Source organism: Nannospalax galili, unplaced genomic scaffold (genome assembly GCF_000622305.1).
Source record: "Nannospalax galili isolate Female #2095 unplaced genomic scaffold, S.galili_v1.0 scaffold231, whole genome shotgun sequence".
Taxonomy (NCBI): Eukaryota; Metazoa; Chordata; class Mammalia; order Rodentia; family Spalacidae; genus Nannospalax; species Nannospalax galili.
In genome coordinates, this window is record NW_008330120.1 from 1,241,476 (window position 1) to 1,254,688 (window position 13,213).

The 13,213-nt window shown below is 47.4% G+C and overlaps 1 protein-coding gene across 1 annotated transcript in view; it reads right to left on the bottom strand.

The window, feature by feature from the left end:
* Positions 1-11,308, bottom strand: part of Znf831 (zinc finger protein 831) — a 67,527-nt gene extending 56,219 nt beyond the window's left edge. The window contains exons 1-2 of the mRNA XM_008842179.1: positions 11,282-11,308; positions 9,622-9,758 (exon numbers count right to left, since the gene is read on the bottom strand). Of these exons, the coding sequence (XP_008840401.1) occupies positions 9,622-9,758; positions 11,282-11,296 (152 nt within the window). The 5' untranslated portion in view covers positions 11,297-11,308. The remainder of the gene's footprint in view (positions 1-9,621; positions 9,759-11,281) is intronic.
* Positions 11,309-13,213: the final 1,905 nt, after the last annotated feature.

The following is a 13,213-nucleotide window of genomic DNA, read 5'->3' on the forward strand; positions in this document are numbered from 1 at the left end:
AAAGCTTCTTCATGATAAGATACTGGCTATGTTAGACAAGAATTCCATCTCCAACAGACAGCGAGCGACTCTGATCCCACCATATTCCTTATGCTGAAAACAACGAAAAATTCAATCACATTTTTTTAAATGTAAATATCCTTAAAAGTAGTGATAGTCTGATCTGAAGGCAAGAAATAGTTAACATTCAAAATGAAGGGAGATCCTGGACAGGTAAGACTGTTTTCACTTCAAGGGTTTGGCCAGACCAGGTGAATTCCATATCTGTTCACCTGTTCTAATGGGACAGGACCCAAAGACCAGAATACACCTTGGTGAGAGTCCAGGGTACCAGCTGCCCTCAGCACGCCAGTCACTCGGAAGTGAGTGTTCCAGCCCCGTCCCTGCACCAACTCCATCACCAAGGGAAGGGGAGGAAGGGTCTTCTGCAAGTTCATGAAGAGAAGTCATCCTTCTCAGGGGTCTGCACCTGAATTCACATGGTGTGAGAGTAGGACAGACCTGACACCGAGAATGTCATTTAAAAATGATGTCAGGCATGCATCTAGCAGAAGCAAGACAGGGTGTTTTTTGTTGTTTTTTTTTTTTTTCCTGAGGAAAGACACTTTCAACCCCAGTCTCAAAGTCCCCAGAATGTCAACACAAGGACCCAAGTTACCATAAAGTGAGAGCTAATGTGTTAGACAGAGATGACTTACGGTTTCACAGGTTGGGGTCATCACATGCAAAATTTAAGAGTGTTTTAAAAAGAAAAAGATTGAGGGGTTGAGGAGACGGAGGAGTCAATAAAGTGCTTCTTGCTGTGCTGAGCATGAGGCCCCGAGTTGAGATTCCCAACACAGACTGAAAAGCCAGGCATCGTGGTGCGAATCTACAATCCCAATTATAGATTCTGGGGAGGAGGAGACAGAAGGGTCCCTGACATTTGCTGGCCACATAGCCTATCTGATCAGTGAGCTCCAGGTCCAGCAAGAGACCTTGTCTCAAAAAAATAAGGCGGAGTTTACTGAGGAAGATGCCTGTCACTGACCTGTAGCCACAATGTGTTCTCATGCACATGTATACCCATCCACATGCACAGGTGCACACACACACACACACACACACACACACACACACACACAAGATTGAAAATAAGAATGAAAAAACAAGAGGCCAAAGCAGACCTCACCAAACAAATTTTAAAGGTAATTAAACTTCTTGGAGATAAAACATCATGTCCATGAACAACTAAATTTAAAAATTAGTAAACTTGGTTGACAGGATGGCTTAGCAGACAAAAGATTCTTCCCACCAAGCCTGACCTGAGCTCCATCACTAGGACTCTCAAGGTGAAAGGAGAGAACCAATTCCTCCAAGTTGTCCTCTGACCACACACACAAATAATAAATAAATGTAACAATTTAAAAAAATATTTTATTTATTATTTTTATTTTATGTGCATGAGTGTATTGTGTGCATATATGTGAGTGCACCCGTGTCATGCAGTGCTGCAGAGGTCAGAAGAGGGCTTCAGGTTCCCCTGGAACTGGAGTTAAGGACGGTTCATAGCCGCCATGTGGGTGCTGGGAACTGAACCCAGGTCCTCTGCAAGAGCAGTCAGTGCTTTTAAATGCTGAGCCATCTCTTCAGCTCCTTGTAACAATTTTTTAAAAAATTATTAGACAAATAAGCCAGATGTGGTAGCACACGCCTTTAATCCCAGCACTTGGGAGTCAGAGGCAGGTGGATCTTTGTGAGTTCCAGGCCAGCTGGGGCTACAGGGGGACCCTGTCTCAAAAAGGTTTTCTTTAAAAACTATTAGATGAATAAAAGCAGGTGTTGGTGAAGAGGCCACTGTGGTGGGCTGCAGACACTTTGTTTTCAAGATAGAAGAGCAGTTATTAGGTTTACATCCCAAATAAAACCCTAGACAGATGTATAGACTGATGGACTGATGGAATTATCAGGTGATGAAGCCATGTACCCATGAGCAGAGTCAGGAGAGCTACACCTCCCAAGGCTTCCATATATAAGGAGAAAAGTTTTCTAGACTGGTTGCTGTTTATTGAAAAGACTACACTTTCTCCATCGGATCTCCTTTAAACCTTTACCCAAAGTCCACTGATTATATGCAGTCCATTTCTCTATCTGTCTCTCCAATCCATTTTTGTCTGTTTTGGTAGAAATGCCACACTGTCATGAATTCTTTAGCTTTATAGCACATCTTGAGGTCATGTAATCAAAATGGCATGATGTTGGGGCTGGAGAGATGGCTCGGTGGTTAAGAGCACTGGCTGCTCTTGCAGAGGACCCAGGCTTAGTTCCCAGCACCCACATGGCAGCTAACAACTGTCCATAACTCCAGTTCCAGAGGACTCGACACCCTCTTCTGACCTCCATCAACACTGTATGACAAGGGTGCCCTTACATACATGCAGGCATAACACTCATACACATAAAGTAAAAGTAAATAATTTTTTTAAACAGAGTGATGTTTGCATCAAAGTAGACCAATAAGTCAGCCCATGGTGCGCCACCTGAAAAATCAGAACTTTGACCAGGCCGTGGTGGCTCATGTCTTTAGTACCAGCACTCAGGAGGCATAGGCAGGTGGAGAATGTACATAATGAGATTGCATAAAGAATCCTCAAAACCCTACAAATAAGAATATGAACAATTGTTTTAATAGACAAAAGACTTGAATAGACACATCACCAAAGAAGATAAACTGGAAAGCAAACAAGAAAGGCTGCTCAGTGTCTCCAGTAACCAGGGAAAGGCAAAGTCCAACCATAATGCCCTGTTAGGACACACCTATCAAAAAGATTAGAAGTGGGTGGGGCTCGAGAGATGGCTCAGGGGTTAGGAGCACTTACTGTTCTTGCAGAGGGGTCACAGGCTCACAGCCACCTATAACTGATACCCACTGACCTCTGTGGGGACCTGCATGCATATGGTACACATCAACTCACACAGGCAGACATAATTAATCACTTTTCTAAAGACGATTAGAATGGGAAAGAACAAGTGGGTAGATGTGGGCAGATGTGGGCAAGTGGCCATCACACATAGCTTCTGGGACACAAATGATGGTGCATCTTTGGAAATCAGTTCAGCAGTTTCTTAAATAGAGTCTACGACAACTCTTGATGTCCAGCCATTCCTCTCTGAGGAATTTACTAACCCAGAGAACTTAAACCCCCTGTGCATACTAAGACTTGAATGTTTATGGTAATAAAGTGCAGGAAGATAGAGCTGACACAAGCGAGCGTGGACACATTCATCCCTCTGCTCTTGACTGGGTACAACGTGACCAGCTGCTTCAAGCGTCTGCTTCCCTGACCTCCGAGCTGTGGTGGACTGCCATCTGGGACTGTGAACTAAAAGTTTCTCCCCTAACTTGCTTTTTGTCAGGGTATTTTATCACAGCAACAGAAATGAAACTGAGACAGTGGATGAACCTCAAAGGTGACTGGGAACAACACTAGCTGAGAGAGAGAGAGAGAGAGAGAGAGAATGATTCCATTTCTCTCAAAATCTAGAAAAAAAATCTATAATGACAAAAACACATTCATGGTTAGCTAGGAACAGGAGGGGCAGAGTAGGCAGAAGGGAGAGATCACAAGAGACAGAAGAAACTTTCAGAGGATGATGAGTTTACCATCTTAGTTTGATTGTTGGTTTTGTAAGTGTATATAAAAATTTATCAAAAAGAGTTACTCAGTGAATGAAGAAAACCAGTACAATTTTAATAAGACCATTGAACAATGTGTCCAGGTTACGGCACAGTCAGGCAAAGGCATTAAGGCTAGAAGCTACGCGTTGGTTCTTCTGGCTCACACTGCAAGCCCACGCTCAGGAGGGTGAGGCAGGAAGACCACCAGCCTGAGATACTGAGTGAGCCCCTGTCCCAAAGAAAAACAATGGTAGGTTTATGGAGATGACTTGGTTGGTAAAGTGCCTGCTATACAAGCATGAATACCCAAGTTCAACCCCCAGAGCCCACAAACAACAAATAAACAAACAGAAAACAGCATGGTGGTATGTGCTTATAATCCCAGTGCTGAAAAGAGACATGCAGATCCCTGGGCAAGTTACAGGCCAGTGAGAGACCCGGCCACAAGAAAAAAGACATAGATGGTATCTGAGGAACACCTGAGGTTATCGTCCGCCTTCCGTATGTACAGCCACACACGTGCATGTACGCAAATACACGTACTACACACAAAACATGCAAACACAAAAGATGGAGAGAACATCTAAGATATATCACTCTGCTGCTTTCAGAAAGAGAAGAGAGAGTGGGAAATGCTTGACAAACGATGGCTGAGAATTTTCTAGGGAGATCATCAAAGCCCCACGGATTTCCTAATGGGATAAATAAGAAATAATGTCCAACCTCAGACATCAAAGTAAAACTGTGGAACACAGATACTAAAAGAAGAGCTTAAGAGTGGCCAGAGATAAAAGACTCTCCAAGCAGAGGAGCCAATGGCAGACTTCGCCACCGCAAAGTGGAGACCGAAGATGGCATAAGGAGAGCTTGGATGTGCGGACAGAGCGTCAGCCCAGAGGTCTGTGCCGAGAAGAGTCCTTCCCACAACCAGGATGAAATACGGGTATCTTCAGAGTGACAACATCAAGAATTTTCTTCTCTCCAGGAATTCTGAATGGTGTGCTTGCAGAAGGATGAGTTGAAGGATGAAAGAGAGAGGGAGCTGGGCTGCAAGAAACCAGAAATGCACGCAGCACTTACAACAGGCAGAGCTAAAGAACCCAGACTCCACAGAGTCCTATACATTGTTCCCATCGTTTCAAAAATCTGCAAACAGCTATGAAGAGGCATCAGAGGAAAGTCAGCTTCTCTCATGAAAAGAGAACACCACAGCAATGCCAGGAAAGCATCTGGCCTGTGCGTTCCAGGGCGGACAAAGCCTGTGAAAGCCCAAGCTTCAGACTCAGACAAAGCATGCTGCTGCACACCTGCAATCCCAGAGCTCCAGGTGGAGGCTGGAGCATTGGTTCAAGGTAACCCTCAGCTGCATATGGTGACTGCAGTCAACTTGGGATACACGAGACCCTCTCAAAACAACAACAAAAAGATGAAACCCGCCAAATTCCGCATACATACAAGCTCATGTCTTATTTTACTGACACATAAATGTCTAGTATGAAGTGTGAAGTATGAATTGAAATACTTGCCAAGACATAAAACTACCTATTGCAATGTTACTTTATTTTCTATATGTGCTATGTAATACATAAATATAATGTAATGTTTTGTTTATTTTATTTTTAAGACTCAGAGGCAAATGTAACAGAATGCTAGTGTGTATGAATTCTCCATCATGTGCCAGGAGTTTGTTTTACATATATTTATTCATATTCACACACACACACACACACACACACACAGAGAGAGAGAGACACATACATATACTATTATATGAATTCTAGCATTCATGACCTAAGACCATAGAGAAATTTCTGGTGCAATATTTCATCTTCTGTAGAAACTAAGATAACTGAAGCAAAAAATGGGAAAGTGGATCATGACATAGGGTTCATTCTTAAGGACTGAAGACAGAGTCAGTGATAGGCCTGTGATTGATAGACAGATGATAGATGATATTGTAAATTCGTAAATGATAAGTGTTTTGATAGATAGCTTTGATACATTGGATTGATAGATACAGGCTGGATGGATGAATGGATAGGTGAATAGATGATTGATAGGCAGGTACCTGGGCAGATGAATGCATACATAGGTAAATAGACAGGTGATACAGGCAATTGATAGAGATATAGGCGGTGTGCTAGTTAGTGTCAGCTGTCAACTTGACACACCTGGGAAGAGGGACCCTCAGTTAAGGAATTTCCTCCATTAAGATCAGCCTGGGGCCATGTCTATGGGGCATTTTCTTGATTGATTACTGATGTAGGAGAACTCAACCCACCAATGCCGCCCCTGGGTGGGGATGGTGGGGGGACTGGGCTGTATAAGAAGAGTACTTGACCAAACCAGGAGGAGCAAGCCAGTAAGCAGCATTCCTCAGTGGTCTCTACTTCAGTGCCTGTCTCCAGGTTACTGCCTTGAACTCCTGCCCTGGCTTTCCTCAGTGACGGACTGTACTGTAAGCTGAAATAAATCCCTTTCTCCCCAAGTTGGTTTTGGTCAGTGTTTCGATGACAGCAACAGAGACGCAAATAAGACAGGTGGATAAATGGATGGATGGATGGATGGATGGATGGATGGATGGATAGATAACTGATAGATACATAGGTACGTGGATGGATGGATGGGAGAGATGATTGATAGATACATGGGTGGGTGGATGGATGAGTGGATCGATGGGTAGGTAGGTGGATGGATGGATGGATGATTGGGTAGATGATTGATAGACACATAGGTAAGTGAATGGATAGATGGGAGAGATGATTGATAGATACATGGGTGGGTGGGTGGATGGATGGATGGGTGGGTAGGTAGATAGATGGATGGGTAGGTGGGTAGGTGGATGGATGAATGAAGGATGAGAAGGTGAATGGATGGGTGGATAGATGGACAGATTGGTGGATGGATGAATGGATGGATGGGTACGTAGGTGGATGAATGGATGGATGGATGAGTGAATGGGTGAAAGGATGATGTCCTAGTTAGTTTCCCCACTACTGTGACAAAGCACTCTGACCAATACCAACTTGGGGAGGTAAGGGTTTATTTTATCTTACATCTCCTGGATCACAGTTCATCAGGGAGCCCAAGGTAGGAACTCAGGGCAGGAACCTGGAGGCAGAAGCTGGAGCACAGGCCATGGAGGAACACTACTTACTGGCCTGCTCCCCTGGCCCCTGCTCAGCCTGCTTTCTTATGCAACACAGGCCCACCTGCCCAGGGGTGGCACCACCCACAGTGGGCTGAGCCCTCCCACATCACTCAATAATCAAGAAAGTGCCCCATGAACATGGCCACAGCTCAGTTCTATAGAGACGATTCCCCAGTTGAGGCTCCCTCAACTCAGGTGTGCCAAGTTGACACTAAAGCTATCCAGCACAGACAGATAGATGGATGGATGAATGGGTGGATGGGTAGGTGGGTGGATGGATGGATGGATGGGCATGTAGATGGATGGGTAGATGGGTGTGGATGGATGGGAGGGCATGTGGATGGATGGGTAGATGGGTGGATGGATGGATGATGAATGGCTGAGTGGGTAGATGGATGAATGAAGGGATGGAAGGATGAATAAGTTGGTGTATGGATGGGTAGGTATGTGAATAGATGGATGGAGGGATGGATGGATGGATGGATGGGTGGGTGGATGGATGGTGGATAGATGGATAGATGGATGGAACAGATGGTTGACAGATACACAGGTGGATGAATGGAGCTATAGATATTAGTGGCTGGGGGATGGATAGGTAAGTAGTGTAACAGGGAGAACCATACCCCACCAGAGGACATCTTATGTGGCCTCCCATGGTGAATGGAGTTTGCAGGTGTGATTGAACACTGCCTTACCATGGAGGTTCCCAGGGATACTCCAAGTGAGCCCATCTGATCACAAGTGCTTCAAGATGAAAGACGCAGAAGATGATACTCACAAGAGAAACATGAGGCAAACAGGGCTTAAATTTGAAGTGTGACAAGGCTTCTATCAGTCTGGCTCACTGGGACAGAGGGAAGAGGACCCAGAGCTAAGAAACAGATCTCTGCTCGTACTCCAGATAAGCAGGAACAATACACCATGTCACAGCCACTTGGTAGAGCTACTCCCAAATTCTTAGCTATAGAAACCCTGAGAAAAAGTAGGGTTTTGCTGTAAAGCCAGTGTATCCTACATAACAATAGATAACTCAGGTATCCCCCACACGCATGTGCCAAGTTCAGTGAACTCCCAATACACAATGATACCAGGTGACTATTAACCCCTACCAGGCTGGTCACCATTCTGAGTGCTGGGAACACAAAGATAAACAAGATACATGGATGGATAAACAGATGATAGACAACATCGATGGCTGATGTAGTCATAGGTCACGGGGCTTGAATTTTCACTGAGGACTTAGCTGACAAATACCCAGACAGACCTATGTATGGACAGTGGAAATATTGCAGAGATGCAAACCCAGTCAGTGGTGTGGAGAATGAGGTAAGAGTCAGTGATGCTCAGGAGTCACCCCATTGTGGTGCTGGTGTCCTTGCTGAGGCACAGGTGGACAGGTAAGGAGCCAGAGGTAAGCAGACAAGTAGAGGACTCAACAAACACAATGACCCCAGAAGTGGAATTAACTGGAAGGACTGTCAGAGTCAGTCCAGGAAGAGATGAAGAGTGAATCTTGGCCAAAGCATGGATAAAAAACCTCTCCAGTGTCATACTGGCCCCACCTACTTAGGAGATGCAAGATAGAGCCCCAGGTCCTTGTTCAGACTGCCCTTGCTCTCTTTGGTGCCCCAACTCTTCAGGTTTCTTTTCAAGGCTCTTGTAGAGCACCTCCCTCAGTGATGTACCCTCTCTTGGCTCCTACAAGGTCAACTCTTAAGACCAAGATCTGCAAATTCAAATGCCTGTGAGTGCAGGTGCCTAACACTGCTGGGAAAGATGGCTGAAAATCTCACAAGGGAAAGAGGTGGGAACTGAGGTAGGCCGGAAGGTGTAGCTCTCACACTTGGGGTGGCCACCACACCTCTCTGGTCAGTGCTGTCCAATCAAGAAAGGCAAGATCAATGTCCTCAGAGCTTCAGAGAGCTCCAGATAAGTAGGAAAGAGAGCTACACGTGAGATCTGGTGTTTATGATGCGGCTACAAAACTTAGACACCCTTGCCTAATGAAGATCTATGTGGACTGCTGTCCCAAGAGCTGCTGGTGAGCTCGTAAGACCTCGCGCGTAAAGATGTCCCTCGGCCTATGAGCAGAGATAGTTTAGAAGGCAGTGCTCTTAAACGTTCAGAGTATTAGCCTCAAGTCTGGGGTCACTGGGAAAGTTTATTCTGTTCCCCTCGTTTCTCTTGATTTTTAATTTTTTTCTGTGAAGGATGCATATTGCTTGCATAAATTAAAAAGCCATTAAAAACAGGGGCTTGAGGGATGGCTCAGCAGTTGAGAGCGCTGCCTGCTCTTACAGAAGACCCAGGTTCAGTTCCCAGCACCCACATGGCAGCTAACAACCATCTATGACTCCAGTTCCAGAGAAGCTGACATCCTCTTCTGACTTCCATGGGCATTGCATGATGCAAGTATACTTACATACATGCAGGTAACACACTCATACATGTAAAATGAAATAAAACAATAAATATTTTTAAAAGCCATAAAATTTGTAATTGGCAAACATTCTCCTCGGGATTTAAATTGCACAGATGTGCTTTCGGCTCAGTTACTTCAAATATTTGCTGTGTTCCTGCCTGAGAAAAACAACAATGGAAAACCGTGTGGTCGGTGAAGTCATGCTGGGCAGGCCATGGGGAAACAGGCAGACTTGGAATGCGGAACCCCAGACCCTATAAACAGGAGCCATCCTCTGGAGCAAGCTGTTCTTCGAACCCCAGATTCAATTCCTGGGGGTTTAGCTAAGCGGCAGTTTGCAGTTCCTGACTTCCAGCCAGCACGGAGGGGAAGAGGAAGCCGGTAACCTACCTCTTGGACTGAATCCTCAGTTTCTTCCTGCTGTTCCCATGAGCTGTCTTCACCTTCCTGTGGCACGTTCCTTTCTTCCACTGTGCACTGGACACTGGATCCTGGACCCTTGTCCCTGGGACTGTTGGGTAGGAAAGCTGAAAATACCAGGCATGTTGGCATCATACTGCTCAGAGCCCTCACAGAGGGAACCACCCCGAGTTGTTCTCTCTAGAGAGGATGTCTGTGGGTGAAAATCAAGGTGTGGAAATACTGCATTGACCAACAGCCTGAGCCTGGGTAGTGCTCCAACCAGGTAACTGCAGAGTGTACCTGCTTAGAACCATCCGGAACCTTGCCTAGGCTAGACCTCTAGAGGAAATCCCAGACCTTTGGTTGTTGACTGAACAGTTAGGGAGTACCACAGTCCATACTCCCACCTTAAAAATCTCCACACTTTGGAGAAAGGAGGACTAAGCCAGACCTTGGATTTACCCTCCCTCCCCAACCCAGGGGAAAAGCAGGGTTGCTTGAAAGAGTTTAGGCCTCTGCTTTGTTCTATCAGGTTGGATTGGAACTAGGTCAGGACCCTTCAGCAGCCCTGCTCAGAGCCATTCCAATCAGGACTAAGATTTTGCTGCTTACTGACTTGCTCTCAGGATGGGGCTGTAAACTCATGCTTTAATTACCTGGTAAGAGAATCTGTGAACATACACCACATTTCCCCTCTTGCCATTGTGCCCAGAAACCTCAGTCAGGCTTGCGTCTGGGTCTAGCAACGACTTTCTGCAGAGTTCCGGGGATAATGACTCTCTGTAACCGGTTTTGTTCCTTCTTGTTTGGTTTGGTTTTCTGTCTGGAGTTTTTCCCAATAAGAGTCTATAGTTTTGATTCTCAAATTCTAGAGAGATTGTTTTTTGTCTCTATTACCAGGAAATTCAGAATTAAGTTCTTTTATGTCTAATCATGAATAACATTTCACCTGGAAGCTCTAGTTCTTGTGTGTGTGTGTGTGTGTGTGTGTGTGTGTGTGTGTGTTGCACACACGTTTGTGTGGGTACATATGTGCATGTTCAAGCACATATGCATATAGAGATCAGAGGTCAGTCTTGGGTGTCACTCCTCAGGAGCTACCCACCTTGTTTTTGGAGAAAAGTTCTCTCATTGGCCTGGGACTCATGGATTAGGCTGGTGCCCAGTGAGCCCCTGGGATTCTCCTGTCTCAGCTTCTCCAGAGCTGGGATTACAAGGGCCTGCTACCATGCCCAGCTTTTTAAGTGTGGGTTCTGGGGATCAAACTCAGGTCCTCCTGTTTGTGTGGCAAGCACTTCATCAACTCAGTGACGTCCCCAGCCCCTAGCACAATAGCTCTTTGTTTTGTTATTTTTATGAGTTTCTTTGGTTTTGTTCATATTTGGGGCCTTTATTTTTCCCACCCTATGGATGGCAGCCTCAGCCTCCCTGGGAGCAGAGGGCATTATAATATATGGTAACAGCCACAAGGACAGCTACACAGACACAGACACAGACACAGACACAGACACAGACACAGACACACACACACACACATGCTCCCCCCAGACACAGACAGACACACACACACACACACACACACACACACACACACACACACACACACATGCTCCCCCAGCCCCCAGGTCTAGAGCAAAGCTGCTATTACCCCAGGGGCCTGCATAGGCCCTCCTCCTCCTCCTCTTCCTCCTCTTCCTGCTCCTCTTCCTCCTCCTCCTCTTCCTCTTCCTCCTCCTTCTCCGCCTCCTTGGCTTGTCTTGATCCTGCCTCCATCACACTTGCGCAACACTTCACTGCCCTCATCCTGGAGGCTCCTATCAGGCAGAGCCGAGTGCCCAGAAGCCGCCCCCTGCTGTTCTGAAGGCACGGGCAGGCTGCGGCTCAAGCAACACCATGTGAGCTGGGGCTCAGCCCTCAGTGAGGGGAAGGCGCTCTGGGCCCCACAGCTCCTGGGAGCCCCCAAATGGGGTGTCCCTAAGTGAGGCATCCCTAAGTGGGGTGTCCAGACCAGTTTGGGCTGGCCTAGAGATACACCCTGGGGCCTTGTGAAGGATGTGGAGAGATGGTGGGCCTGGAAGGGGCAGTAGGCAGGGAGCCCTGCCTTGGGCTCTGGAAGAGGGCCTTCTGGAGCATTCTTGGGAGGCACTCCCAGCTTCTGGATGAATGTCCAGGGGTTCAGGAGACCCCCAGAGGTCCTGGCTATTACAGATGGGCTATCTGTACAGCAATAATGGATGGCATGGGGCTCACCCTTCATGTCCTGGGCCTTATGAGTGCCAGATGTATAAGTAGGCAGGATGGAGTCTACCCCCCAAGTGGCCCCTGTGCTGGAGCCAGGAGAGTTTCTGGATGCTGGGATGCTGCTGTTGGCCTCGCCTCCTTTCTCTCTTCCCATCTGTGCCCCTTCCCTTCTATCTATCGGCTTGGACCAGCTGGGGTCCTCTGCCTCACCTGGGGCAGGGTGTGAGGATGGTCCAGGTGACCAGGGTGTCCCTAATCCTGATCCAACAAGAGAAGCCTGTTCCTCAGACTTAATACTTGTACAAAGAGAGTCTGGGCCTTGTTCGGGCCCTGGGGTTGCAGGAGGTGAGGAGTTCTCTCCCTGAGGTAACCTGAGGAGGTACTTGGGGGCAAAGGTGTCATCTTCCAGAGCAACAGGAATGCCAGGAGTCTGAGGCCGGGCAGCTGGCAGGGAGTGGTGCCCAGGGACCCTGGGCACAGAAGGCAATGGGGACGTTTTGTCCCCTGGTCCTGGACACCTCAGGGCAGCATCAGAAACAGCTGAGGAGGCATCAACGGACTTGTGGACTGCAGCCACCTGCTGGGCACCCTCATATGATCCAGCCAGCAGCTCCCCAGGATCACTGTCTTGTTTCTGAGGTGGCCGGGAGACGGTCTGCACAGAGCTCCCTGAAGTTCCTGCTCCCAGGGGCTCTGGCTGCTCCTGAGGGTCCAGCCCCTCCACCTTCAGTCTCTTCCTTTCTGAGGGGAACTTCTTTTCTGCAGGCTGGGGATCCCCAAACCCATCGCTGGACTGTCTGAGGACAGTTTGGGCCCAGGGGCAAGTCTCCTTTGTGACCTCACTTCCTGAGTCTGGCAAAGACATCCCAGAAGCCTCTAAGTCCACTCCTTGGAGGGGCCCAGGCCCTGGGCTCAGCTGGCACCCCAGCTTCTCACCTGGAGGGAGCAGAGGGCTCCTGCTGCTCAAACAGAGGGTGTTTTTGCTGCCAAGGGTGGGAGATGATTTGGCTCTGGTCACTGCCTTTAGTTGCTTAGGGGACTCAGTCTCCAAGGAGCCCTCTGGTGCAGGCTGACTTCCCCAACACCTTGGCTTGGCCTGTGAACTGTCCCCCAAAATAGATGTTCTGTCTTGGGATGGGGCTGCATCCTTACTCCCGGCCACCTCTTTCTGGCTAGGAAGGTTCGGTTCTGTCCTGTGGCCCTGCCTCACCTCCCTGGATTTCTGGCCTCCCTGGTGGCTGGTCTTCATCTTCTGGTAAATTCTCTTGAATGTCTCATTCCCGTATACCTGCCACTTCTCCTGGGAGAACATCTTTGGCTTCTTCTGACTATACTTCTT